Source organism: Mirounga angustirostris, unplaced genomic scaffold (assembly GCF_029215605.1).
Source record: "Mirounga angustirostris isolate CCGP_5_RB_7025 unplaced genomic scaffold, mMirAng1.0.hap1 SCAF_7, whole genome shotgun sequence".
NCBI classification, from domain to species: Eukaryota; Metazoa; Chordata; class Mammalia; order Carnivora; family Phocidae; genus Mirounga; species Mirounga angustirostris.
Window position 1 is genome coordinate 26,508,296 of NW_026991715.1, and position 27,709 is coordinate 26,536,004.

The 27,709-nt window shown below is 37.9% G+C and overlaps 1 protein-coding gene across 1 annotated transcript in view; it reads right to left on the reverse strand.

Annotated features, from left to right (window-relative positions):
• Window positions 1–27,709, reverse strand: part of MEIKIN (meiotic kinetochore factor) — a 101,807-nt gene that overhangs the window by 31,088 nt on the left and 43,010 nt on the right. Inside the window, exons 10-11 of the mRNA XM_064595649.1 lie at window positions 27,392–27,468; window positions 26,923–26,934 (exon numbers count right to left, since the gene is read on the reverse strand). Coding sequence (XP_064451719.1) covers window positions 26,923–26,934; window positions 27,392–27,468 — 89 coding nt within the window. The remainder of the gene's footprint in view (window positions 1–26,922; window positions 26,935–27,391; window positions 27,469–27,709) is intronic.

A 27,709-nucleotide genomic window follows, 5' to 3' on the forward strand; every position in this document is an offset into this window, starting at 1 on the left:
AAGGGAAAGGCTTTCAGTTTTTTCCCATTTAGGATAATATATGGTCTTTGTATATGGTCTTTATGATGTTGAGGATGTTCCATCTATCCGTATTTTATTGAGGATTTTTATCAAGAAAGAACACTGTATTTTGTCAAATGCTCTTTCTGCATCTACTAAGAGAATCATATGGTTCTTATCCTTTCTTTACTTAATATGGTGTATCATGCTGACTGATCTACAAATTTTGAACCACCCTGCAGCCCAGGAATAAATCCCATTTCATTGTGGTGAATAATTCTTTTAATGTACTGTTGAATTCAATTTGCTAGTATTTTATTAGAATTTTTGCATCCATGTTCATCAGGGATATTGGGTTGTAATTCTCCTTTTCAGTTGGGTCTTTGACTGGTTTTGGAATCAAGGTAATGCTAGCTTCATAGAATGAATTTGAAAGTTATCCTCCCATTTCTATTTTTTGGAACAGTTTGAGGAGAATAGGTATTAACCCTCCTTTAACTGTCTGGTAGAAATCCCCTGGGAATCCATCCGGCCCTGGACTTTTGTTTGTTGGGAGATTTTTGATTACTGAATCATTTTCTGCTTATGGGTTTCTTCAGGTTTTCTATTTCTTCCTGTTTCAGTTTTGGTAGTTTACATGTTTCTAGGAATTTAACCATTTCTTCCAGATTGCCTAATTTGTTGACATATAATTGCTCATACTAGTCTCTTATAACTATTTCTGTGGTGTTGGTTGTGATCTCTCCTCTCTCATTCATAGTTTTATCTATTTAGGTCCTTGCTCTTTTCTTTTTGATAAGTCTGGCTAGGAGTTTATCAACTTTATTAATTATTTTGAGGGACCAACTCTTAGTTTTGTTAATCAGTTCTACTGTGGTTTTTCTTTTGTTTGTTTCTATATTGTTTATGTCTGCTCTAATCTTTATTATTTTCCTTCTTCTACTGGCTTTAGGCTTTATTTGCTGTTCCTTTTCTAGCTCCTTTAGGTGTAAAGTTAGGTTGTGTATTTGATACTTTTCTTGCTTCTGGAAGTAGTCCTATATTGCAATATACTTCCCTCTTAGGACTGCCTTTGCTGCATTCCAAAGATTTTGGACTGTCATGTTCTCATTTTTCTGTGCTTCCATGTATTTCTTTTTTTATTTCTTCTTTAATTTCCTGGTAATCCATTCATTCTTCAGGAGGATGTTTTTTAACCTCCGTGTATTTGTGGTCTTTCCAAATTTTTTCTTGTGATTGATTTCAAGTTTCAGAGCATTGCTGTCTGAAAATATACATGGTATGATCTTGATTTTTTTGTACTTGTTGAGGACTGATTTGTGACCCAGTATGTGATCTATTCTGGAGAATGTTCCATGTGCACTCAGAAAGAATCTGTATTCTGCTGCTTTAAGATGAAATGTTCTGAATATATCTGTTAAGTCCATCTGGTCCAGTGTGTCATTCAAAAACATCGTTTCCTTGTTGATTTTCTGCTTAGATGATCTGTCCATTGCTGTGAGTGGGGTGTTAAAGTCCTCTACTATTATTGTATTATTATCAATGAATTTCTTTATATTTATTATTAATTGATTTATATATGTGGGTGCTCCCAAGTGGGGGCATAAATATTTATAACTTAGATCTTCTTGATGGATAGACCCTTACTTATGATATAATGCCCTTCTTCATGTCTTGTTGCAGACTTTGTTTTAAAATCTAGTTTGTCTCAGGGGAAGAGCAAGATAGCAGAGGAGTAGGAGACCTAAATTTCATCTGGTCCCAGGAATACAGCTAGAGAGTTATCAAACCATTCAGAACACCTACAAACTCAAAAGAAGATTCAAGAAAAGAATAGCAGCAACTCTCTGAACAGAAAAGCGACCATTTTCTGGAGGTAGGACGTGTGGAGAAGTGAATCCGAGGCAATATTTGGGAAGATAGATGGTGGGGGAAGGGAGCCTCCATCAGTGAAAGAGCAGCGGAGCACAAAATCAGAACTTTTAGAAATCTGCTCTGCTGAGGGACGTCGCTCCAGTGGCTAAGCGGGGGTGTGTAATGCTGCAACAGTGTGGTCTCAGGACCCTCAGGGTCACAGAAAGATCGGGGGGCCTGAGTGTGGCAAAGCTCCCAGGTATTGGAGTGGGGAAGCTGGCTGCAAAGATGGAACCGAGGAGTGGGCTCTCAGCTCAGGGTTGCCATAAACTGTGATCTGCAGCACAGTCAGGCCACTGCTCTTTGAGCAGGGACCCAACAAGTGGCAGATCCAGGGAGACTCCCCTTCCTCCCCCAGGAGGAGTGGCATGGGAGTGCACAGCACAAATCTGCCCGGTTTGCAGACTCCAAACTGGGTCCTGTGCCAGAAACAGAAACACTCAGTTACAGGCCGGGTGAGGGGCACCTGGAGGGCTCAGTCGTTAAGCTTCTGCCTTTGGCTCAGGTCATGATCTCAGGATCCTGGGATCAAGCCCCGCATTGGGCTCCATGCTCCACGAGAAGCCTGCTTCTCCCTCTCCCACTCCCCCTGCTTGTGTTCCCTCTCTCACTGTGTCTCTCTCTGTCAAATAAATAAAATCTTCAAAAAAAAAAAAAAAATGCTCAGTCACAGACCGGGTGAGCACGGAGTGTGGCCTGAGACCAGGGAGACAGGAGTGACTGACTGCTTTTCTCTGAGGGCTCACTGAGGAGTGGGGCCCCGAGCTCTCAGCTCCTGCAGGACCAGAAATTGGGAGGCTGCCATGTTCACACTTGTCCTCCAAAGCTGTACAGAAAGCTTTCAGGGAACAAAAGCTACTGAGGGCAAACCCGAGCAGATTACTTAGCCTGGCCCCTGGCAAGGGTGGGGCAGTTCTGCCTCAGGCAAAGACATTTGAGAATCACTGCAACAACCCCTCCCCCAGAAGATCAACAAGACCATCCAGGCAAGACCAAGTTTACTGATCAATGAGAATGGCAAAACCCCAGTGCTAGGGGAATACAGCACATAGAATTCATGGCTTTTTTACCCATGATGCTTTAGTCTTTCAAAGCTGATTTTTACAATTTTCTTTATTTTTTTCTTTTTCTATTTTTTTAGTTCAATTTTTCTTCTTTCCTTTTTCAACCAACATCTTATCAATTCCTCTTTTAAAATCTTTTTTAACTCTTCATTTTTAAAGTCATATTCTATCGCTTCATTGTATTTAACATTATTTTTTCTTGGTATATATATATATATATACATATATATAAGTTTTTCTTTCTTTAAAATTTTGGGATACAGTTTCTTCTAACAGACCAAAATATACCCTAAATGTAGTGTATGACATTGTCCTAGTCTCCTGCCTGATCACATTCTTTTTTTTTTTTTTCATTCTTTTTTCAACCAACTTATTATGAATTCCTTTTTTAAAATCTTTTTAAATTTTCATCTTTATAGTCATATTTCATCCCTTCATCATATTTACCCTTATTTCTGTATATATATAAGTTTTTCTTTCTTTAAAATTTGGGAGGCAATTTCTTCTAACGACCAAAATACACCCAAAATCTAGTGTGTGGCTCTGTTCTATTCACCAGCCTGATCCTATTCTTTTTTGTTTGTTTGTTTTCCACTTTCTTCCTCCCCAACCCCCGGTTTTGGGTCTCTTCTGATTTGTTTAGTGTATATTTTAGTGGGATTGTTGTTACCCTTTTAGCTTTTTTTTTTTTTTTGCATTTTGTTCTCTCATTCATCTATTCTCCTCTGGACAAAATGACAAGATGGAAAAATTCACCTCAAAAAGAAAGAACAAGAGGCAGTACTGACTGCCAGGGACCTAATTAATACAGACATTAGTAAAATGTTGGAACTAGAGTTCAGAATGACAATTATAAAGATACTAGCTGGGCTTGAAAAGAGCATAAAAGATACTAGAGAATCCCTTTCTAAAGAAATAAAAGAACTAAAATATAACCAAGTCGAAATCAAAGAGGCTATTAATGCGATGCAATAAAAAATGGAGGCTCTAACTCCTAGGATAAATGAGGCAGAAGAGAGAATTACTGATATAGAAGACCAAATGATGGAGAATAAAGAAGCTGAGAAAAAAAGAGATAAACAACCCCTGGATCACAAGGGGAGAATTCAAGAGATAAGTGATACCATAAGACGAAACAACATTAGAATAATAGGGATCCCAGAAGAAGAAGAAAGAGAGAGAGGGGCAGAAGGTATATTGGAACAAATTATAGCAGGGAACTTCCCTAATTGGGGGAAGGAAACAGGCATCAAATCCAGGAGGCACAGAGAACCCCTCTCAAAATCAATAAAAATAGGTCAACACCCCAACATCTAATAGTAAAACTCACAAGTCTCAGAGACAAAGAGAAAATCCCGAAAGCAGCTCGGGACAAGAGGTCTGTAACCTACAATGGTAGGAACATTAGATTGGTGGCAGACCTATGAACAGAGACCTGGCAGGCCAGAAAGGACTGGCATGATATATTCAGAGCACTAAATGAGAAAAATATGCAGCCAAGAATACTATATCCAGCTAGGCTGTCATTGAAAATAGAAAGAGAGATAAAAAGAAAAACTTCCAGGGGGCGCCTGGGTGGCTCAGTTGGTTAAGCGACTGCCTTTGGCTCAGGTCATGATCTCAGGGTCCTGGGATCGAGCCCCGCATTGGGCTCCCTGCTCGGTGGGAAGCCTGCTTCTCCCTTTCCCACTCCTCCTGCTTGTGTTCCCTCTCTTGCTTTCTCTCTCTGTGTCAAATAAATAAATAAAATATTTAAAAAAAAAAAAAAAAAAAAACTTCCAGGACAAACAAAAACTAGAAGAATTTGAGAACACCAAACCAGCCCTAAAAGAAATATTAAAAAGGGTTCTCTAAGCAAAGAGAGAGCCTAAAAGTAACATAGACCAGAAAAGAATACAGACAATATACAGTAACAGTCACCTTACAGGCAATACAATGGCACTAAATTCCTATCTTTCAATAGTTACCCTGAATGTAAATGGGCTAAATGCCCCCAATCAAAAGACATGGGCTATCAGATTGGATAAAAAAACAAGACCCGTGGATATGCTGTCTGCAAGAGACTCATTTAAGATGCAAAGACACCGCCAGATTTAAAGCTAGGGGGTGGAGAACTATTTACCGTGCTAATGGACATCAAAAGAAAGCTGGGGTGCAATCCTTATATCAGACAAATTAGATTTTAAACCAAAAACTATAATAAGAGATGAGGAAGGACACTACATCATACTTAAAGGGTCTATCCAACAAGAAGATCTAACAATTTTAAATATTTATGCCTCTAATATGGGAGCAGCCAATTATACAAGCCAGTTAATAACAAAATCAAAGAAACACATCGACAACAATACAATAATAGTAGGGGACTTTTAACACACCCCTCACTCAAATGGACAGATCATCTAAGCAGAAAATCAACAAGGAAATAAAGGCTTTAAATGAAACACTGGACCAGACAGACTTCACAGATATATTCAGAACATTCCATCCCAAAGCAACAGAATACACATTCTTCTCTAGTGCACATGGAACATTCTCCAGAATAGATCACATCCTTGGTCACAAATCAGATCTCAACGGGTACCAAAAGATTGGGATCATTCCCTGCATATTTTCAGACCACAATGCTTTGAAACTAGAACTCAATGGCAAGAGGAAAGTCGGAAAGAACTCAAATACATGGAGGCTAAAAAGCGTCCTACTAAAGAATGAATGGGTCAACTAGGAAATTAAAGAAGAATTTAAAAAATTCATGGAAACAAATGAAAATGAAAACACAACTGTTCAAAAGCTTTGGGATGAAGCAAAGGCAGTCCTAAGAGGAAAGTATACAGCAATACAAGCCTTTCTCAAGAAACAAGAAAGGTCTCAAATACACAACCTAACCCTACACCTAAAGGACCTGGAGAAAGAACAGTAAATAAAACCTAAACCCAGCAGGAGAAGAGAAATTATAAAGATCAGAGTGGAAATCAATGAAATAGAAACCAAAAGAACAGTAGAAGAGATCAACGAAACTAGGAGCTGGTTCTTTGAAAGAATTAATAAGACTGATAAACCCCTGGCCAGACCCATCAAAAAGAAAAGAGAAAGGACCCAAATAAATAAAATCATGAATAAAAGAGGAGAGATCACAACCAACACCAAAGAAATTATACACCACAAACAATTATAAGAACATATTATGAGCAACTGCATGCCAGCAAATTACATAATCTGTAAGAAATGAATGCATTCCTAGACGTATAAACTACCAGAACTGAACCAGGAAGAAATAGAAAATCTGAACAGACCTACAACCACTGAGGAAATTGAAGCAGTCATCAAAAATCTCCCAACAAACAAAAGTTCAGGGCCAGATGGCTTCCCAGGGGAATTCTACCAAACACTTAAAGAAGAATTAATACCTATTCTTCTGAAACTGTTCCAAAAAATAGAAATGGAAGAAAAACTTCCAAACTCGTTTGATGAGGCCAGCATTATCTTGATCCCAAAACCAAAGACCCCATCAAAAAGGACAACTACAGACCAATATCCCTGATGAACACAGATGCAAAAATTCTCACCAAAATACTAGCCAATAGGATCCAACAGTACATTAAAGGATTATTCACCACAACAAACTGGGATTTATTCCTGGGCTGCAAGGTTGGTCCAACACCCGCAAATCAATCAATGTGATACAATACATTAATAAAAGAAAGAACAAGAACCATATGATCCTCTCAAGAGATGCAGAGAAAGCATTTGACAAAGTACAGCATTCTTTCTTGATTAAAACTCTTCACAATGTAGGGATAGAGGGTACATACCCCAATATCATAAAAGCTATCAATGAAAAACCCACAGCGAGTATCATTCTCAATGAGCAAAAACTGAGAGCTTTCCCCCTAAGGTCAGGAACATGACAGGGATGTCGACTATCACCACTGATGCTCAACATAGTACTAGAAGTCCTAGCCTCAGCAATCAGACAATGAAATGAAATAAAAGGCATCTGAATCAGCAAAGAAGAATGAAACGCTCACTTTTTGCAGATGATATGATACTTTGTGTGGAAAACCCAAGAGACTCCACCGCAAAACTGCTAGAACTCATACAGGAATTCAGTAAAGTGGAGAATAGTCACAGGCGGTTGGTTTTGACGTACAAAGCAGGGAGCCATGATTCTGCGGGCAGATATCAGAGGATAAATGGCAGTGGGAGGGTGCCTGGCTGTGGGGATCCTACACCGCCGGTGAGTGACAGCCTCATGCGCTGTGGACCGGGCACAGGCTCGCAGACTGGTAGCGGCGGGGAAAGGACTCTAGGTCAGCCCCCGGGACGGAAACTCGGAGCGGTGGGGTCGCGCTCACGTGCGAACTGGGAGCAGCTGGCGGTTTTAGAAGCACAAAGGGCACAGATGTGCTCTGACCTGGAGGCAAAACTGGGGGCGCTGCGGAGGGGCGCACAACCCAGGCTGCTGCAGTTTATACCATCACAGACAGAAACGGAGATGGTGTGGCCTGGAGAGCTCACTGAAGAGCAGACTGCGATCTCTCTGCTCTGAGGCCGAGGGTTGGAAACCGTCTCTTCTGCTCTGACTTGCGGAAGAGATGCGGAAAGCCACCAGGGAAAGCCGTCAGAGAACAAAAGCCCCAAAGACTGATTCCAGCTGAGCCTATCCGCCCCATAGGGGGGCAAGGCAACTCCGCCCAAAAACAGGGTTGCCTGAGTAACAGTGCAGCAGGCCCCTCCCGCAGAAGACAGGCTGGGGAAACAAGAGGCCAGCAACCCTAAGGTCCCAAGAAAACAGGTGCATCTTGCTTGGGTTCTGGTCAATAATTTGGACTCTATACATTCCCTCAAACACCCATCAACAGAATGACTAGGAGGAGGAGCCCCCAAAATAGAAAAGACTCAGAGATGATGACTTATGCTGCAGATTTACAAATGGATGCAGATATAACCAAGATGTTGGAGATGGAATTCAGGCTAGCAATGGTGAAGACAATGGATAGAATGGAGAAATCAATTAATGGCAACATAGAGTCTCTAAGGGCAGAAATAAAAGGTGAATTGGCAGAACTTAAAAATGCTATCAATGAGATCCAATCCAATCTAGATAATCTAACAGCTAGGGTAACTGAGGCAGAAGAGAGAATAAGCGACCTGGAAGACAATATAATTGATAAAAAGAGAAAAGAGGAGGCCAGGGAAAAACAACTCAGAATCCATGAAAATAGAATCAGAGAAATAAGTGACACCATGAAGCGTTCCAATGTCAGAATAATTGGAATCCCGGAGGGAGTGGAGAGAGAGAGAGGGCTAGAAGATGTATTTGAGCAAATCGTAGCTGAGAACTTCCCTAATCTGGGGAATGAAACAAACATTCGAGTCCTAGAGGCAGAGAGGACCCCTCCGAAGATCAAGGAAAACAGGCCAACACCCTGGCATGTAATAGTAAAACTTGCAAATCTTAGAACCAAGGAAACCATCTTAAGGGCAGTTAGGGGGAAGAGATTCCTTACATACATACGGAGGAACATCAGAATAACGTCAGACCTATCCACAGAGACCTGGCAAGCTAGAAAGGACTGGCAATACATATTCAGGGTACTAAATGAGAAGAACATGCAGCCAAGAATACTTTATCCGGCAAGGCTGTCATTTAGAATGGATGGAGAGATGCAGAGCTTCCACGACTGGCAGAAACTGAAAGAATATGTGACCACTAAGCCAGCCCTGCAAGGAATATTAAGGGGGGTTCTATAAAAGGAGAAAGACCCCAAGAGTGATATACAACAGAAATCTACAGGGACAATCTATAAAAACAACATCTTCACAGGCAACATGATGACAATTAATTCATATCTTTCAATAATCACTCTCAACATGAATGGCCTAAATGCTCCCACAAAACGGCACAGGGTTGCAGATTGGATAAAAAGACAGGACCCATCCATATGCTGTCTACAAGAGACTCATTTTGAACCTAAAGATACATCCAGACTGAAAGTGAAGGGATGGAGATCCATCTTCCATGCCAGTGGACCTCAAAAGAAAGCTGGGGTAGCAATTCTTATATCAGACAAATTAGATTTTAAACTAAAGTCTGTAATAAGAGACACAGAAGGACACTATATCATTCTTAAAGGGTCTATCCAACAAGAAGATCTAACAATTGTAAATATCTATGCCCCCAACATGGGAGCAGCCATCTACATAAGCCAACTGTTAACCAAAATAAAGAGTCACATTGATAACAATACGTTAATTGTAGGAGACCTCAATACTCCACTCTCAGCAATGGACAGATCATCTAAGCAGCAAATCAACAAGGAAACAAGAGCTTTGAATGATACATTGGACCAGATGGACCTCATAGATATTTACAGAACATTCCACCCTAAAACAACAGAATACTCATTCTTCTCGAGCGCACATGGAACTTTCTCCAGAATAGACCACATACTGGGTCACAAATCAGGTCTCAACCGATACCAAAAGATTGAGATTATTCCCTGCATATTCTCAGACTGCAATGCTCTAAACCTGGAACTCAATCACAAGAAAAAATTTGGCAGAAATTCAAACACTTGGAAGCTAAAGACCATTCTGCGCAAGAATGTTTGGGTCAACCAGGAAATCAAAGAAGAACTTAAACAATTCATGGAAATCAATGAGAACGAAAACACACTGGTGCAAAACCTAAGGGTTACTGCAAAGGCAGTCCTAAGGGGGAAATACATAGCCATCCAAGCCTCACTCAAAAAAATAGAAAAATCCCCAATTCACCAACTAACTCTACACCTTAAAGAACTAGAGAAAAAGCAAAAAAACGATGCCTAAGCCATGCATTAGAAGACAAATAATTAAAATTAGAGCAGAGCTCAATGAATTAGAAACCAGAAACACAGTAGATCAGATCAACGAAACTAGAAGTTGGTTCTTTGAAAGAATTAGTAAGATCGATAAACCACTGGCCAGACTTATCCAAAAGAAAAGAGAAAGGACCCAAATTTATAAAATTATGAATGAAAGGGGAAAGATCACGACTAACACCAAGGAAATAGAAACAATTATTAGAAATTATTATCAACAACTATATGCCAATAAACTGAGCAACCTGGAAGAAATGGATGCCTTCCTGGAAACCTATAAGCTGCCAAGACTGAAACAGGAAGAAATTGACAACTTGAATAGGCCAATAACCAGTAACGAGATTGAAGCAGTGATCAAAAACCTCCCAAAAACAAGAGTCCAGGGCCTGATGGATTCCCTGGGGAATTCTACCAAACATTTAAAGAAGAAATAATACCTATTCTACTGAAGCTGTTTCAAAAAATAGAAACAGAAGGAAAACTTCCAAACTCATTCTATGAGGCCAGCATTACTTTAATCCCCAAACCAGGCAAAGACCCCATCAAAAAGGAGAATTTCAGACTGATATCCCTGATGAATATGGATTCCAAAATCCTCAACAAAATTCTAGCTAAATAGGATCCAACAATACATTAAAAGGATCATCCACCACGACTAAGTGAGATTTATCCCTGGGATGCAAGGGTGGTTCAACATTCGCAAATCAATCAGTGTGATAGAACACATTAATAAGAGGAGAGAGAACCATATGGTCCTCTCAATTGATGCAGAAAAAGCATTTGACAAAATACAACATCCTTTCCTGATTAAAACTCTTCAGACTATAGGGATAGAGGGAACATTCCTCAAGTTCATAAAATCCATCTACGAAAACCCACAGCAAATATCCTCAATGGGGAAAAGCTGAGAGCTTTCCCTTAAGATCAGGAACACGTCAAGGGTGCCCACTCTCACCACTGTTGTTCAACATAGTACTACAAGTCCTAGCAACAGCAATCAGACAACAAAAAGAAATAAAAGGTATTCAAATTGGCAAAGAAGAAGCCAAACTCTCTCTTTCCGCAGATGACATGATACTTTATGTGGAAAACCCAAAAGATTCCACCCCCAAATTACTAGAACTCATCTAGCAATTCAGTAATGTGGCAGGATACAAAATCAATGCACAGAAATCAGTTGCTTTCTTATATACTAACAACACAACTGTAGAAAGAGAAATTAAAGAAACGATTCCATTTACAATAGCCAAAAACCATAAGATACCTCGGAATAAACCTAACCAAAGAGGTAAAGGATCTATACTCTAGGAACTACAAAACACTCATGAAAGAAATTGAAGAAGACATAAAAAGATGGAAAAATATTCCATGCTCATGGATCAGAAGAATAAACATTGTTAAAATATCTATGCTACCCAGAGCAATCTATACCTTCAATGCCATCCTGATCAAAATTCCAATGACATTTTTCAAAGTGCTGGAACAAACAATCCTAAAATTTGTATGGAATCAGAAAAGACCCCGAATCGCCAAGGAAATGTTGAAAAAGAAAAACAAAGCTGGGGGCATCACGTTGCCTGATTTCAAGCTATATTACAAAGCAGTGATCACCAAGACAGCATGGTACTGGCACAAAAACAGACATATAGACCAATGGAACAGAATAGAGAGCCCAGATATGGATCCTCAACTCTATGGTCAAATAATCTTTGACAAAGCAGGAAAAAACATGCAATGGAAAAAAGACAGTCTCTTCAATAAATGGTGCTGGGAAAATTGGACAGCTATATACAGAAGAATGAAACTCGACCATTCTCTAACACCATACACAAAGATAAACTCAGAATGGATGAAAGACCTCAATGTGAGACAGGAATCCATCAAAATCCTAGAGGAGAACATAGGCAAACAAACCTCTCTGACATTGGCCACAGCAACTTCTTTCAAGATACATCTTCAAAGGCTAGTGAAACAAAAGCAAAAATGAACTTCTGGTACTTCATCAAGATAAAAATCTTCTGCACAGCAAAGGAAACAGTCAACAAAACAAAGAGGCAACCCACAGAATGGGAGAAGATATTTGCAAATGACACTACAGACAAAGCGCTGATTTCCAAGATCTATAAAGAACCTCTCAAACTCAACACCCAAAAAATAAATAATCAAGTCCAAAGAATGGGCAGAAGACATGAACAGACACTTCTCCAAAGAAAACATACAAATGGCTAATAGACACATGAAAAAATGTTCATCATCATTAGCCATCAGGGAAATCCAAATCAAAACCACACTGAGATACCACCTTACACCAGTTAGAATGGCAAAAATGGACAGGGAGAGAAACAACAAATGTTGGAGAGGTTGTGGAGAAAGGGGAACCCTCTTACACTGTTGGTGGGAATGCAAGTTGGTACAGCCACTTTGGAAAACAGTGTGGAGGTTCCTCAAAAATTGAAAAATAGAGCTACCCTATGACCCAGCAATTGCACTACTGGGTATTTACCCCAAAGACACAGATGTAGTGAAAAGAAGGGCCATATGCACCCCAATGTTCATAGCAGCAATGTCCGCAATAGCCAAACTGTGGAAAGAGCCGAGATGACCTTCAACAGATGAAAGGATATAGAAGATGTGGTCCATATATACAATGGAATATTACTCATCCATCAGAAAGGATGAATACCCAACTTTTACATCAATCATGGATGGGACTGGAGGAGATTATGCTAAGTGAAATAAGTCAAGCAGAGAAAGTCAATCATCATATGGTTTCACTTATTTGTGGAACATAAGGAATAGCATGGAGGACATTAGGAGAAGGAAGGGAAAAATGGAGCAGGGGGGGAATTGGAGGGAGAGATGAACCATGAGAGACTATGGACTCTGAGAAACAAACAGGGTTTTAGAGGGGAGGGGGTAGGCGGGATTGGTTAGCCCGATGATGGGTATTAAGGAGGGCATGTACTGCATGGAGCACTGGGTGTTATACGAAAACAAAAGATCGTGGATCACCACATCAAAAACCAATGATGTATTGTATGATGATTAACATAACATAATAAAATTTTTTAAAAAAAGGAATTCAGTGAAGTGGAAGGATATAAAATCAATGCACAGAAATCAGTTGCATTTCTACATACCAACAACAAGACAGAAGAAAGAGAAATTAAGGAATTGATCCCATTTACAGTTGCATGCAAAACTGTAAGATACCTAGGAATAAATCTAACCAAAGAGGCAAAGGATCTGTACTCAGAAAACTATAGAATACTCATGAAAGAAATTGAGGAAGACACAAAGAAATGGAAAAACGTTCCATGCTCATGGATTGGAAGAACAAATATTGTGAAGATGTCTATGCTACCTAGAGCAATCTACACATTTAATGCAATCCCTATCAAAATACCATCAACTTTTTCCAAAGAAATGTAACAATCCTAAAATTTGCATGGAACCAGAAAAGACCCCGAATAGCCAAAGGAATGTTGAAAAAGCAAAGCAAAGCTGGTGGCATCACAATTCCAGACTTCAAGCTCTATTACGAAGCTATAATCATCAAGATACTATGGTACTGGCACAAAAACAGACACATAGATCAATGGAACAGACTAGAGAGCCCAGAAATGGACCCTCAACTCCATGGTCAACTAAACTTTGACAAAGCAGGAAAGAATGTCCAATGGAAAAAAGACAGTCTCTTCAACAAATGGTGTTGGGAAAATTGGACAGCCACATGCAGAAGAATGAAACTGGACCATTTCCTTACACCACACACAAAAATAGACTCAAAATGGATGAAGGACCTCAATGTGAGACAGGAATCCATCAAAATCCTTGAGAAGAACACAGGCAGCAACCTCTTCAACCTTAGCCGCAGGAACTTCTTCCTAGAAACATCACCAAAGGCAAGGGAAGCAAGGGCAAAAATGAACTATTGGGTCTTCATCAAGATAAAAAGCTTTTGCACAGCAAAAGAAACAGTCAACAAAACCAAAAGACAACTGACAGAATGGGAGAACATATTTGCAAATGACATATCAGATAAAGGGCTACTATCCAAAATCTATAAAGAACTTATCAAACTCAACACCCAGAGAACAAATAATCCAATCAGGAAATGGGCAGAAGACATGAACAGACATTTCTGCAAAGAAGACATCCAAATGTCCAACAGACACATGAAAAAGTATTCAACATCACTCAGCATCAGGGAAATCCAAATCAAAACCACAATGAGATACCACCTCACACCAGCCAGAATGGCTAAAATTAACAAGTCAGGAAACGACAGATGTTGGCGGGGATGCGGAGAAAGGGGAACCCTCCTACACTACTGGTGGGAAGGCAAGCTGGTGCAGCCACTCTGGAAAACAGTATGGAGATTCCTCAAAAAGTTGAAAATAGAGCTACCCTATGACCCAGCAATTGCACTACTGGGTATTTACCCCAAAGATACAATGTAGTGCTCCAAAGGGGCACATGCACTCCAATGTTTATAGCAGCAATGTCCACAATAGCCAAACTATGGAAAGAGCCTAGATGTCCATTAACAGATGAATGGATAAAGATGTGGTGTGTGTGTGTGTGTGTGTGTGTGTGTGTACGGAATATTATGCAGCCATCAAAAAATGAAATCTTTCCATTTGCAATGACATGGATGGAACTAGAGAGTATTATGCTAAGTGAAATAAGTCAATCAGAGAAAGACATGTATCATAAGATCTCACTGATATGAGGAATTTGAGAAACTAAGACAGACGATCATAGGGGAAGCGAGGGAAAAATGAAACAAGATGAAACCAGAGAGGGAGACAAACCATAAGAAACTCTTAATCTCAGGAAACAAACTGAGGTTTCCTGGAGTGGAGGGGGGTGGGAGGGATGGGGGGGCTGAGTAATGGACATTGGGGAGGGTATGTACTATGGTGAGCATTGTGAATTATGTAAGACTGCTGAATCACAGACATGTACCCCTGAAACAAATAATACATTACATGTTAATAATAAAAAAAAAATCTAGTTTCTGATATAAGTATGGCTACTCTAGCTTTCTTTTGATGTCCATTAGCATAATAGATGGTTCTCCATCCCCTCATTTTCAATTTGCAGGTGTCTTTAGGTCTAAAATGAGTCTCCTGTAGGCAGTATATAGATGGATTTGGTTTCTATCCATCCTGACACCCTATGCCTTTAGATTGGAGCATTTAGTCCATATATACTCAGAGTGATTATTGTGGTATTGTGTTACCTGTAGAGTTGGGTTTCTGGTGGTGTTCTCTGGTCCTTTCTGGTCTTTTTTGCTTTGGGTCTTTTCTTTTTTTTTCTCCACTCAAAGAGTCCCCCTTAAAATTTCTTGCAGGACTGATTTAGTGGTCATGAACTCCTTTAGTTTTTGTCTGGGAAACTCTTTAACTCTCCTATTTTGAATGACAGCCTTGCTGGATAAAGAATTCTTGGATGCATATTTTTCCCATTCAGCATGTTGAATATTTCCTTCCACTCCGTCCTGGACTGCCAGGTTTCTGTGGACAGATCTGCTGCAAACCTGATTTGTCTTCCCTTTTAGGTTAAGGACTTTTTTCCCCCTTGGTGATGTTTGGTTTTTGTTGAATTTGATGGGAGGTCTCTGTGCTTCTTGGATTTTGATGACTATGTCCTTCCCCAGATTAGGGAAGTTTTCAGCTAAAATTTGTTCAAATAAACCTTCTGCCCCTTTTTCTCCCTCTTCATCTTCTGGGACTCTTATGATACAAATGTTATTATGTTTTAGTAAGTCACTGAGTTCCCTAAGTCTATCTTCATAATCCATTACCTTTCTTTCCCTCTTCTTTTCAGTTTTATTATTTTCCATAATTTTACCTTCTATATCATTGACTCACTCCTCGGTTTCATCCATCCTCGTTTTTATGGCCGCCACTTGGGATTGCATCTCAGTTATAGCATTTTTATTTTCAGCCTGACTAGATTTTAGTTCTTTTATTTCTGCAGTAAGAGATTCTCTAGTGTCTTCTATGCTTTTTTCAAGCCCAGCTAGTATCCTTATAATCTTTGTTTTAAATTCTAGTTCAGACATATTACTTATATCTGTATTGATTAAATCCCTGGATGTGAGGACTACCTCCTGTTCTTTCTTTTGGAGCGATTTCTCCATCTCGTCATTTTGTCCAGAAAAGAAAAGAAGAAAAAGAAAACACAAAAAACAAAAAGAAGCAACAACAACAAAACTAGATCCTGGGTGTGTTTTGGTCTGTTTGTCAAAATAATTTTCCAAAAGGTGGTCACTTTCCTACTTGTAGACTTGCAGTTTTTTTTCTCAGACCTCCAACTGATTTCTTGGGTGTTCGGAATGATTTGATAACTATCTAGCTATATTAGAGGGACAAGACAAGCTTAGGGTCCCCCTAATACTCTGCCATCTTAACTCCTCCTCCACCACAGCCTAATTTTAGAACATTTTTGTTCCCCCTAAAAGAAACTCCATATCCATCAGCAGTAAATCTCCATTCTATCCCCCACGAGACCTATGTAACCACTAATCTTTATATATTTGCCTACCCAAATGGAATTATATAATATGTGGTCTTTTTGACCAGCTTCTTCATTTTTCAAGGTTCATCCAAGTTGTAGGATGCAACAGTTATTATTATTATAATTTTTATTATCTGTCTTGTCAATTATAGTCATCATAATGGATATGAAGTAATATCTCATTGTGGTTTTGATTTGCATTTCCCTAATGACTAATAATACTGAGCATCTTTTCATGTGCTTATTGGCCATTTGTATATCTTGACTGGAGAAATATAGGGAAGTTATTATACACCAGCATCCCAAGGATGATAAAACTATAGTCAGGAATCACCTACCAGGAGCGCAGCTTTGAGAAGGAACAGATCAGACAAGAGCATAAGAAATGGCATTTAATCAAGATGTGACACATTTAAATGATAGGATCCTTGATGTGTGTAGACGTGTGTGTGTGTACATGTGTATGTGAATTGATGGAGTGTGAAATTGAGAAGTTTGCTCGTAAGCCGGAAAGGGAAATGTAACTATGAGGAAGTGAAGAAGCATAGAAAAGTAAACAGAAAGTATGGGGAAGATGTTTTATTGTAGGCTAAAGAAGTGAAATTCAGGACAACTTCAACTAGATCTCTAGGTCATAGAGTCTCCAGTTGCCTCCTACTTGGTTACATTCAGCTTTCTCCTCTTCCTCACTTCCATTATTCCCATTAGCCCTCGAAAATGATTTAGTAAACACAACAAAACATGTTTCCTCTGACCCTGCCTCTCCTTCTAGTTACCGTGCTTTTTCTTAATTCCCCTTCAGAGTCAAGTTCTATACATAATCATTACTTCCTCACTTTCTTTTCCCCCACCTTTAATGAGGAAAAATTGACAAATATAGTTATATATATTTTAAGTGTACAAATGATATGATACACATAAACATTACCAAATGATAAGCAAGACCAAGATAATTAACATATCCACCACCTGACATATTAATTTTGTGTGTGTGTGTGGTGAGAAAGCAGAAGATCTACTCAGTAACTTTCAAGTAAATAATACTGTATTATTATTATCACCATGCTGTACATTAGATCCTCAGAACTTACTCTCCTTAAAACTGAAAGTTTGTATGTTTTGACCTACATCTCCCCATTTCCCCAGACCACCAGACCCTGGCAACTACCATTATATTTTCTATTCTCTATTTCTATGAAATTGGTTTTGTTTTGTCTTTTGTTTTTTTAGGATTCCACATATAAGTGATACTATGCAGTATTTGTCTTCCTCTGGTTTATTTCATTTAACATAATGCCCTTCAGGTTCATATATGAGATTTTAAATGGCAAGATTTTCTTCTTTTTTATGACTTGATAATATTCCATTACCTATATCTATATCTATACCATACTTTCTTTATCCATTCATCCATTGAAGGACATTTAGGCTGTTTCCATATCCTGGTTATTGTGAATAATGCTGCAGTGAACATGAGAATGCAGATATCTATCTCCTTGAGATACTGATTTCATTTCCTTTTTCCTTTGAATATATATCCTGAAGTAGGACCCAGGATCACATGGTAGTTCTTTTTATTTTTTTGAGGAACCACCATATGGTTCTCCATAATACTTGTACCAATTTACAGTCCCACTAACAGTATTTAAGGATTCCCTTTTCTGTACATCTTTGCCAACATTTGTTATGTCTTGTCTTTCTGATAATAGCCATCCTAACAGGTGTTATTTGTGGTTTGCATTTGCATTTCTCTGGTTATTAGTGATATTTAGCACCTCTTCATGTACCTTTTGACAGCATGTATGTCTTTGGGAGAATGTCTATTCAGGTATTTTGCTTGCTTTAAAATTGGATTATTTGTTGGGGCGCCTGGGTGGCTCAGTCATTAAGTGTCTGCCTTCAACTCAGGTCATGATCCCAGGGTCCTGGGATCAAGCCCCACATTGGGCTCCCTGCTCAGCAGGAAGCCTGCTTTGCTTCTTCCCCTCCCACTCCCCCTGCTTGTGTTCCCTCTCTCACTGGGTCTCTCTCTGTCAAATAAATAAATAAAATCTTTAAAAAAATAAATAAAAAATTGGATTATTTGCTTTTTTGACATTGAGTTGTACAGGCTCTTTAAATATTTTGAATGTTAACCCCTTATAAGATATATGATTTGCAAATATTTTCTCCCATTCTGTGGCTTGCTTTCCACTTACTGATTAATTCCTTTGCAATGCAGAAGCTCTTTAGTTTAATGTAGTCTCACTTGTTTACTTTAGTTTTTCTTGCATGTTCTTTTGGTGTCTTAGCAAAGAAATCATTGCCAAGACCAATGCCAAGGAGGTTTTTCCCTACATTTACTTCTAGGAGTTTTATGGTTTCAGGTCTTATATTTAAGTCCTTAATCCATTTTGACTTAGTTTTTTTTGTGAGTGGTATAAGATAGGAGTCCTGTCTCATTCTTTTGCATGTAGATATCCAACTTTCCCATTACCATTTATTGAAAAGACTATCCTTTCCCCAGTTTGTGGTCTTGGCACCCTTGTCAAAAATCAGTTGGCTGTAGACATGTGGGTTTATTTCTGATGTCTCTATTCCGTTCTACTGGTCTAAATGCCTCTTTTTATGCCAGTACCATAATGTTTCCATTTCTTTTTTTTTTAAGATTTTATTTATTTATTTGAGAGAGAATGAGATAGAGAGAGCATGAGATGGGGGAGGGCCAGAGGGAGAAGCAGACTCCCTGCTGAGCAGGAGCCCAATGCGGGACTTGATCCCGGGACTCCAGGATCATAACCTGAGCTGAAGGCAGTCGCTTAATCAACTGAGCCACCCAGGCACCCAATGTTCCCATTTCTATAGCTTTGTAATATATATTAAAATCAAGAATGTGATGCCTCCAGCTTTGTTCTTTCTCAAGATTGCTTTGGCTACTTGGGGTCTTATGTGGTTCCATACAAATTTTAGGATAGTTTTTCTATTTCTGAGAAAAAATGTGATTGGAACTTTGAAAGGGATTACACTGGCTCTGTAGATTGCTTTGAGTAGGATAGACAATTTCATAATATTAATTCTTCACATCTAAAAACATGGGATATCTTTCCATTTATTTGTGTCTTCTTCAATTTCTTTCATTCAATGTCTTAGAGTTTACAGTGTACAGGTCTTTTATCTCCTTGGTTAAATTTATCTCTAAGTATTTTATTGTTTTCTATGAGATCATGAATGGGACTTTTAAAGGAAAAACCACAGTTCTTCCCTCCAGTGAATCTTTCTCCTATGAGTGTCCTTAACTACTCATACTTCTGATACTTCTGGTCACTAAATGCATTTGGGGTTTTCCCCAAAACAGGAAATTCTCTGCAATACCAGCTAGATGTCCTACAATTCAACTCAATTCTAACACTTTCTACCTGGAGATGGGGTCAGATCCCGTAGGTTTAGGGCTCAGTCCCACAAGACTGCTCCCATCCTACTTCAGATGCCAATCACAAGTTATCCTCAACTTCTGTACAATTTGGCTACAAATTGGAAGCCTCTATCACCCCATCCTCAGATTCAATTAATTTGCTAGAGCAGCTCATATAACTCAGGGAAACACTTACTTACATTTACTAATTTATTAAAGGATATGATAAAGGATACATATGAACATAGAGCAAGGTCTGGGAGGGTCCCAAGTGTAAGAACATCTGCCACCATGGAGTTCTGCTGTCACCCTCCTGGTGTGATTGTGTTCACCGACCTAGAAGCTCTCCAAATCCCTTACTATTAGAATTTTTATGGAGGCTTCCTCACATAGGCATGATCAGTTACTAACTTCATTCAAGCCCCTTTCCCCTCTTTGGAGAAGGGAGTGACTGGGTTGAAAATTTCAAGCTTCTAATTATGGCTTGGTCTTTCTGATGACCAACCCACATCCAGGAGCCATATAGGAGTCCACTCACAGTTGTCTCATGAACAAAAGATCCTCTAGTATTCTTTTTTTTTTTTTAAGATTTATTTATTTATTAGAGAAAGAGAGTAGGAGGCAGACACAGAGAGTCCCAAGCAGACTCCACACTGAGCATGGAGCCCGATGTGGGGCTTGATCTCCCAACCCTGAGATCGAGACCCGAGCCAAAACCAAGAGTGGGTGCCAAACCAACTGTGCCACCCAGGCACTCCAAAAAGATCCTCTAGTATTCTTTTTTTTTTTTTTTTATCCTCTAGTATTCTTATCAATTAGGAATCAATTAGGGTTTTAGGAGCCCTGTGTGAGGGATGAAGTAAAAAAAACTAAATATTAAAACAAAATATGCTTCTGGTTTTCTTATCACTTAGGAAATTACAAGTATTTAGGAGCTCTGTGCCTGGAAATGGGGGCAGAAACCAATATATATATTTTCTCTTATCTCACAGAATTGCTTTTTAATTTCACTTTCAAATAGTTTGAGACTAGTGTATAGAAACACAACAGATTTTTGTATATTGATTTTTGTATTCTGTAACTTTACTGATTTTATTTATTCTAACAGTTTTTCAGTGGAGCCTTTAGGGTTTTCAATATATAAGGTCATGCCATGTACAAAAGATAATTTCATTTCTTCCTTTCTTATATGGATGATTTTTATTTCCTTTTCTTACCTTATTATTCTGATTAAACTTGCAGTACTATATTGAAAAGAAGTGTCAAGAGTGAACATCTTTTCTTATTCCTGATCTTAGAGAAACGGCTTTTAACTTTTCACCATTGAGTATGATGTAAACTGTGGACTTGTCATATATAGCCTTTATTATGTTGAGGTATATTTCTTCTACACCTAATTTGTTGAAGTTTCTATCATGAAAGGATGTAGAATTTTGTCCAGTGCTTTTCTACATCTATTGAAATGGTCATGATTTTTATCCTTCATTCTGTTAATGTGGTTTATCACATTAATTGATTTTCTTACGTTGAACTATCCTTCCATCCCAGGGATAAATCCTATTTGATCATGGTATATGATCTTTTCATTGTGCTCTTGAATTTGGTTTGCTAGTATTTTCTTGAGTATTAGTATTTTCTTTACATCTACGTTCATCAGGGATATTGGCCTGTAAACTTCTTTTCTTTCAGTGTTCTTGCCTTTGGTATCACAGTAATTCTGGCTTTGTAAAATGAGTTTGGAAGTGTTCCTTCTCTTCAATTTTTTAGAAAAGTTCAAGAAGCATTGGTATTAATTCTTCTTTAAACATTTGGTAGAATTCACCAGTAAAGTCATCTGGTCATTTTTATTTGCTGGAAGATCTTTTTATTTTTTTTTATTTTTTTTATTTTTTTAAAGATTTTATTTATTTGAGAGAGAGAGCACATGAAAGGGGGGAGGGTCAGAGGGAGAAGCAGGCTCCCTGCTGAGCCGGGAGCCCGATGTGGGACTCGATCCTGGGACTCCAGGATCATGACCTGAGCCGAAGGCAGTCGCTTAACCAACTGAGCCACCCAGGCGCCCTGGAAGATCTTTTTATTACTGATTCAATTTCCTTGCTTTTTATTGTCTGTTCAGATTTTCTATTACTTCATGATTCAGTCTTGGTTTCTATTTCTAGGAATTTATCCATATCTTCTAAATTATCCAATTTGTTGGTGTATAATTATTCATAGTAGTCTGTTATGTTCCTTTGTATTTCTGTGGTATGAACTGTAATGTCTCATCTTTCATTGATAATTTTATTAATGAGTCACCTTTCTTTTTTTCTTAGATGAGACAAAAGTTTTTCAATTGTTTATCTTTTAATAAAACCAAGTCTTAGTTTTGTTGATGATTCCTATTGTCTTTCTAATATCTATTTCATTCATTTCTTCTCTTATTTTTATTTTCTTCCTTCTGTTTTGGACTATATTCTTTTTCTAGTTCCTTGTGGTATAAGGTTAGGTTGCATGTTTGAGATCTTAATTCTTTCTTAATGTAAGTATTTATCACAATAAAGTTCTGTCTTAGGGTTACTTTAGCAGCATCCCATAAGTTTTGGTATGTTGTGTTTCCATTTTTATTTCTCTCAAGATATTTTTTGATATCTTTTGATTTCTTCTTTGACTCATTAGCTATTCACAAATGTGTTGTTTAATTTTCACATATGTGTGAATTTTCCCCTTTCTTTCTATTATAAATTTCTAATGTCATACCAATATGTCAGAAAAGATACCTGATATCATTTCAATCTTCTTATGTTTGTTAAGACTTGTTTTGTGATGCAACATGTGATCTATCCTGGAGCCTGTTCCATGTGCACTGACAAGAATGTGGATTCTACTGTTGTTGAATGAAATATTCTGTATAAGTCTGTTAGGTCCATTTGGTCTAAAGTGTTGTTCAAATCCATTATTTCCTCAGTGATTTTCTGTCTGGATGATCTATTCATTGTTGAATAGTAGGGTATTGAAGTATCCTACTACTATTGCATTGTTGTCTATTTCTGCATTCAGACCTGTTAATGATTATTTAATATATTTAGGTCCTTCAATATTGGATGTTTATACATTTACAACCATTATATCCTCTTGATGAATTGACCCCTTTATCATTATGTAACAACATTGTCTCTTATTATAGCTTTTAAAAAACTTAAAATCTATTTTGTCTGGTATAACTACTCCTGATCTCTTCTAGTTTTCACTTCCATGGAATAATTTTTTCCATCTCTTCACTTTCACCCTAATTGTCTTTAAACCTTAGGCAAATCTGGGTGGCTCAGTTGGTTAAGTGTCTGACTCTTGATCTCAGGGTCATGAATTCAAGCCTCCTACTTGAAAGGAAGGAAGGAAGGGAGGGAGAGAGGGAGGGAGGGAGGGAGGGAGGGAGGGAGGGAGGGAGGAAGGAAGGAAGGAAGGAAGGAAGGAAGGAAGGAAGGAAGGAAGGAAGGAAGAAAGAAAGAAAGAAAGAAAGAAAGAAAGAAAGAAAGAAAGAAAGAAAGAAAGAAAGAAAAGAAAGAAAGAGAAAGAAAGAAAGAAAGAAAGAAAGAAAGAAAGAAAGAAAGAAAGAAAGAAAGAAAGAAAAGAAAGAAAGAGAAAGAAAGAAAGAAAGAAAAGCTTAAGTGAATCTCTTCTAGGCAGCATATAGTTGGGCTATTTTTTTTATTCCCCCACTTTATGTCTTTTAAATGGCGAATTTAAATCATTTACATTTAAAGTAATTCTTGATAGATAAGAACTTATTGATAGTAAGGACTATCATCATTTTGTTAATTGCTTTCTGATTGTTCTGTACTTCCTTTGTTCTTATCTTCCTCTCTTGCTCTCTTTCTTTGTGAATTGACGATTCTATTTTTTATAGGGGTATGCTTTGATTTTTTTCTCTTTACCATTTGTGTGTCTCTTAAAGACTTGTGCCTGGATTGCCATAGGGCTTTCATAATAGTTATAACGGGCAACTGCATAAAAATGTTCTACACGTTTACTCCTCACCCCTACATATGTTTCATGTCGTTGGTGACCCAATTTACTTCTTTTTATATTTCCTTCTTTTCAACCTATTCCAATCTGGCTTGCCTCTCATCAGTCCACTAAAATTATTCTTGCTAAAGTCATCAGTTTCCTTCTTGATTCTGAATGTAACTGACTTTTTAAAAATTAATTTTTTAGAGACAAGTTTGAGGTTCACAGCAAAACTGAGCAGAATATACAGAGTTCCCATATAGCCCTTGACCCTACATATACAATCTCCCTTATTTTACATACTGCACCATAATGTTACATTTATTAAGATAGTTAAAACTATACTGCTACATTATTTTCCTTTTCCCTGAAGAACTTCCTTTAATATTTCTTACAAGGTAGGCCTACTGGCAACAAATTATAATTTTTCTTTGTCTGAGAAAGTCTTTAATTCTCCTTCATTTTTGAAATGTAGCTTCATGAGGCATAGAATTCTAGGTTGGTGGGTTTTTTCTCTCAGGACTTTAAATATTTCACTTCACTCTTTTTTGCATGATAGTTTCTAAGGAGAGATCTGTAATTCTTTGTTCTTTGTTCTTTTGCGCTTCTTTGCTCTTCTATAGGCAAGGTGTTTTTTCCCTCTGGCTTCTTTCAATATTTTTTTCTTTCTTTCAAGATGTTTGAATATGATAAATCTAGGTGTAGTTTTGAGGGCATTTATCTTGCTTGGTGTTCTTTGAACTTCCTGAATCTATGATTTGGTATCTGACATTAATTTTGGGAAATTATCAGTCACTATTGCTTCATATATTGTTTTGTGCCTTTCTCTGTATCTTCTCTTTCTGGAATCCCAATTATGTGTATGTCACACCTTTTGTAGTTGTCCCACAGTTCTTGAATATTCTGTTCTTTTTTTCAGTCTTTTTTCTCTTTTTTTTTTTGGAAGCTTCTACTGCCATATCCTCAAACTCAGGCATTCTTTCTTCACTATGTCCAGTCTACTAATGAGTCCATCAAAAGCATTCTTCGTTCTTGCTATAGTATTTTTTATTTCTAGCATTTCTTTTTTGATCTTTCTTAGAATTTCCATCATTCTGTTTATATTATTCATCTGTTCTTTCATGCTGTCTCTTTTTTCCTATAACGCCCTGGGCATATTAATCATAGTTATTTAAAATTCTGGTCTGATCATTCTAATACTACTGCCATATCTGACTCTGGTCCTGATGTCTATTCAGTCTCTTCAAATTGTGTTGTTTTGTTTTGTTTTGTTTGCCTTTTAATAAGCCTTGTAATTTTTTGCTAAAAGGTAGACAGGATATACTGGGTAATGGGAACTGTGGTGGATAGGCCTTTAGTAATGTAGTGGCAAGGTTTAAGTCATAGTGCTATGATTAGGTCTTTTTTGTTGAGCCTTTACCCCTGGAGGGTAAAATTCACCAATATTTCTTAATCCCCACACCTCCTTAGGTGAGACAGGACAGGTAGAGAGAGCTGTATCTGGATATTTCCATTCTTCCGTGTGGAAGGCTAGAGAGAGCTGGAATTGGAGTATTTTCCTTTCCTCATTTGAAAAAGCAGACCTGGCTGAAGTTGGGTATTCCCCTTCCCCAAGGTAGGTCAGGCTCTACTAAAACCCCAAGTTAGGCGCTGGTAACATATATTCTTCTGAGGGAAGGTTTTGTTAAGAACAGAATACTCTAGTATATTTCAAGATGGTTCTTTTCCTCTTCCCATTACCAAAAGCATGAGGGGATTTTTCTCAGATATTGACTGTGAGGATCTGATAGAGGTCCTTCCTAAAGATAAAACTCAAAAAAGTGTCGAGGCCCCCTGATGACTGTGTCCCTCTTGAGTTTTTAACTCTCAGCATTGTTCTCACTGAGCCTCTAGCAATTTATCAATCACACCAGCTCTGGTTTTTCCATCCCAGCACTGGTTCTCTGGGAGATTTCTGTTCAAGTGTTTTTGCTCTGATAAGTCATGATTTTCTGTATCCACCTGTCTATCTTTCCAAATATTAGTGCAGCACTTTGGCCTATGATATTATTTATCTGACATATCTAAAAAGACTTGTTGATTTTTAACTTTGTTCAGGTTTTCTTTTTTTTTAAAGATTTATACATTTGTTTTAGAGAGAGAGAGAGAGAGCATGGGGTGGGGGGGGAGGAGAGGGAGAGAGAGTCTCAAGCAGACCCTGCACAGAGCCCAGAGCCCAACTCAGGGCCCAATCCCATGATCCCAAGATCACCACCCAAGCAAAAACAAAAAGTCGGACACTCAACTGACTGCATCACCCAGGCGCCCCTTTGTTCAGGCTTTTACTTGTTAGACCAGAGTGGTGACTTCTAAGTTCCTTACGTGCTAGACCAGAAACTGGAAGTCCTCCAATTTTGCAAAGTTCTTTATAACGGGATTCCAAGCAACATTCAAGATTGTTAACCACTCCCCCTTTTAGGAGTAAATATTCTTGTCTCTTGGCTTCTATGATACCATATTCTGTTCATTTTCCTCCTTTTCTCTGTCCACTCTTTTCTACCTGACTGTAGAGTATTCCAAGGAATGATCCTGGACCCTTTTCTTTTCCTCACTCTGTAGAAACTCATTCTTTCTCAGGTGCTTTATCTATTTCTATAAACTTAAAAATATCTAGAACACTGTATACTTATCTTCTGCTTTCCTAAACTGTATATTTATAGCCAATGGTCCTTACAAATTTTTCATTTTCATGTACGCTCAGACCTCCCGCCTCTCCTATCACACTAAATAGCACCTTTAGCCGCCAAAACCGCTTAAGACAAAAACCTAGAAGTCTTTTTTGACACCTCACTCCTTCATCTTCTATCTCCAATTCAAGAACTCTACAGGCAAAATTATCTCAAATCCATGCATATTTCCCATCTCTCCTACAAAGTATCCTTGTCAAGGCCACCACAATCTTGCACCTACAATATCTATAACTTCATACTAAGGAATCTTCCTATTGAGACCCTTGCCCTTTTTCAATTTTTTTTTTTCCCAATGTATACAATGACAGTAAAGTGTAGTGGAAAGAATACAGATGTAAGATCCAGAAAGACCTGCCACAAACTCCCCAAACACACTAATTAATATCTAAACCTCATTTTTCTTAGCTATAAAATAGGTGAAAACAAAACAAAACAAACAAAAAACTCACCTGGTAGGAATGCTATAAGGAAAAGATATAATTTGTAAAAAGTGCTTAGAATAATGCTTAGCATTGAATAGTCACTCAAAGAGTGGCTCCTGTTACATACAAAATAAACCTCAAATTTCTCCCCAAAGACCTCTAGATTCTGGGCCTAATGTACTAATTCACAAATACTCCTCAGCAGAAATCACTGCTCTGGCTACACAGCAAATGTCTTATTTTTACCTTAAATTAATTTTTAATAGACATCCAATTATCCAAAAGGAATTTGGAAAAACTGTAAACTTTAATTCTCTTTCATTAAACTTATATAGAGTATATATTCATATAACAGTAATGTAATTAATTACTAAGTTTAAAAACTGTTTGAAATTATTTACTTAAATAGCTGAAAAGTAATTCCTATAAAACTGTTGGTTAAGAATATGTTCTATATTAATGAAATTTATGATTTATATAGTTTTTCTGCTTCAACACTTGCTTTTTTCTTTGTTTTTTCAGGGGCTGAAGGGTAAGTTTTCTCAGCAAGTAAAACTTCACAAGCTGTATTATCTGTAAAGAAAAAGATGCTTCAATATTTTAATTATTTAACATCTCGTTAACTGTAAGTACAGAAAGTAGAATTCAAATTTGGAAAAAAAAAAAAAACACCCTAATTTTAAGGGCTGTCTTTGAAATAGTTTTAAAAGAAAAGCTTAACATATGTTGAATAACCTGACTTACTGCTGATAGAGTTTTATTTTAAGAGCTCTAGGTTTCACATGAGTAAATAAGCTCTATGTAAAATACTTAC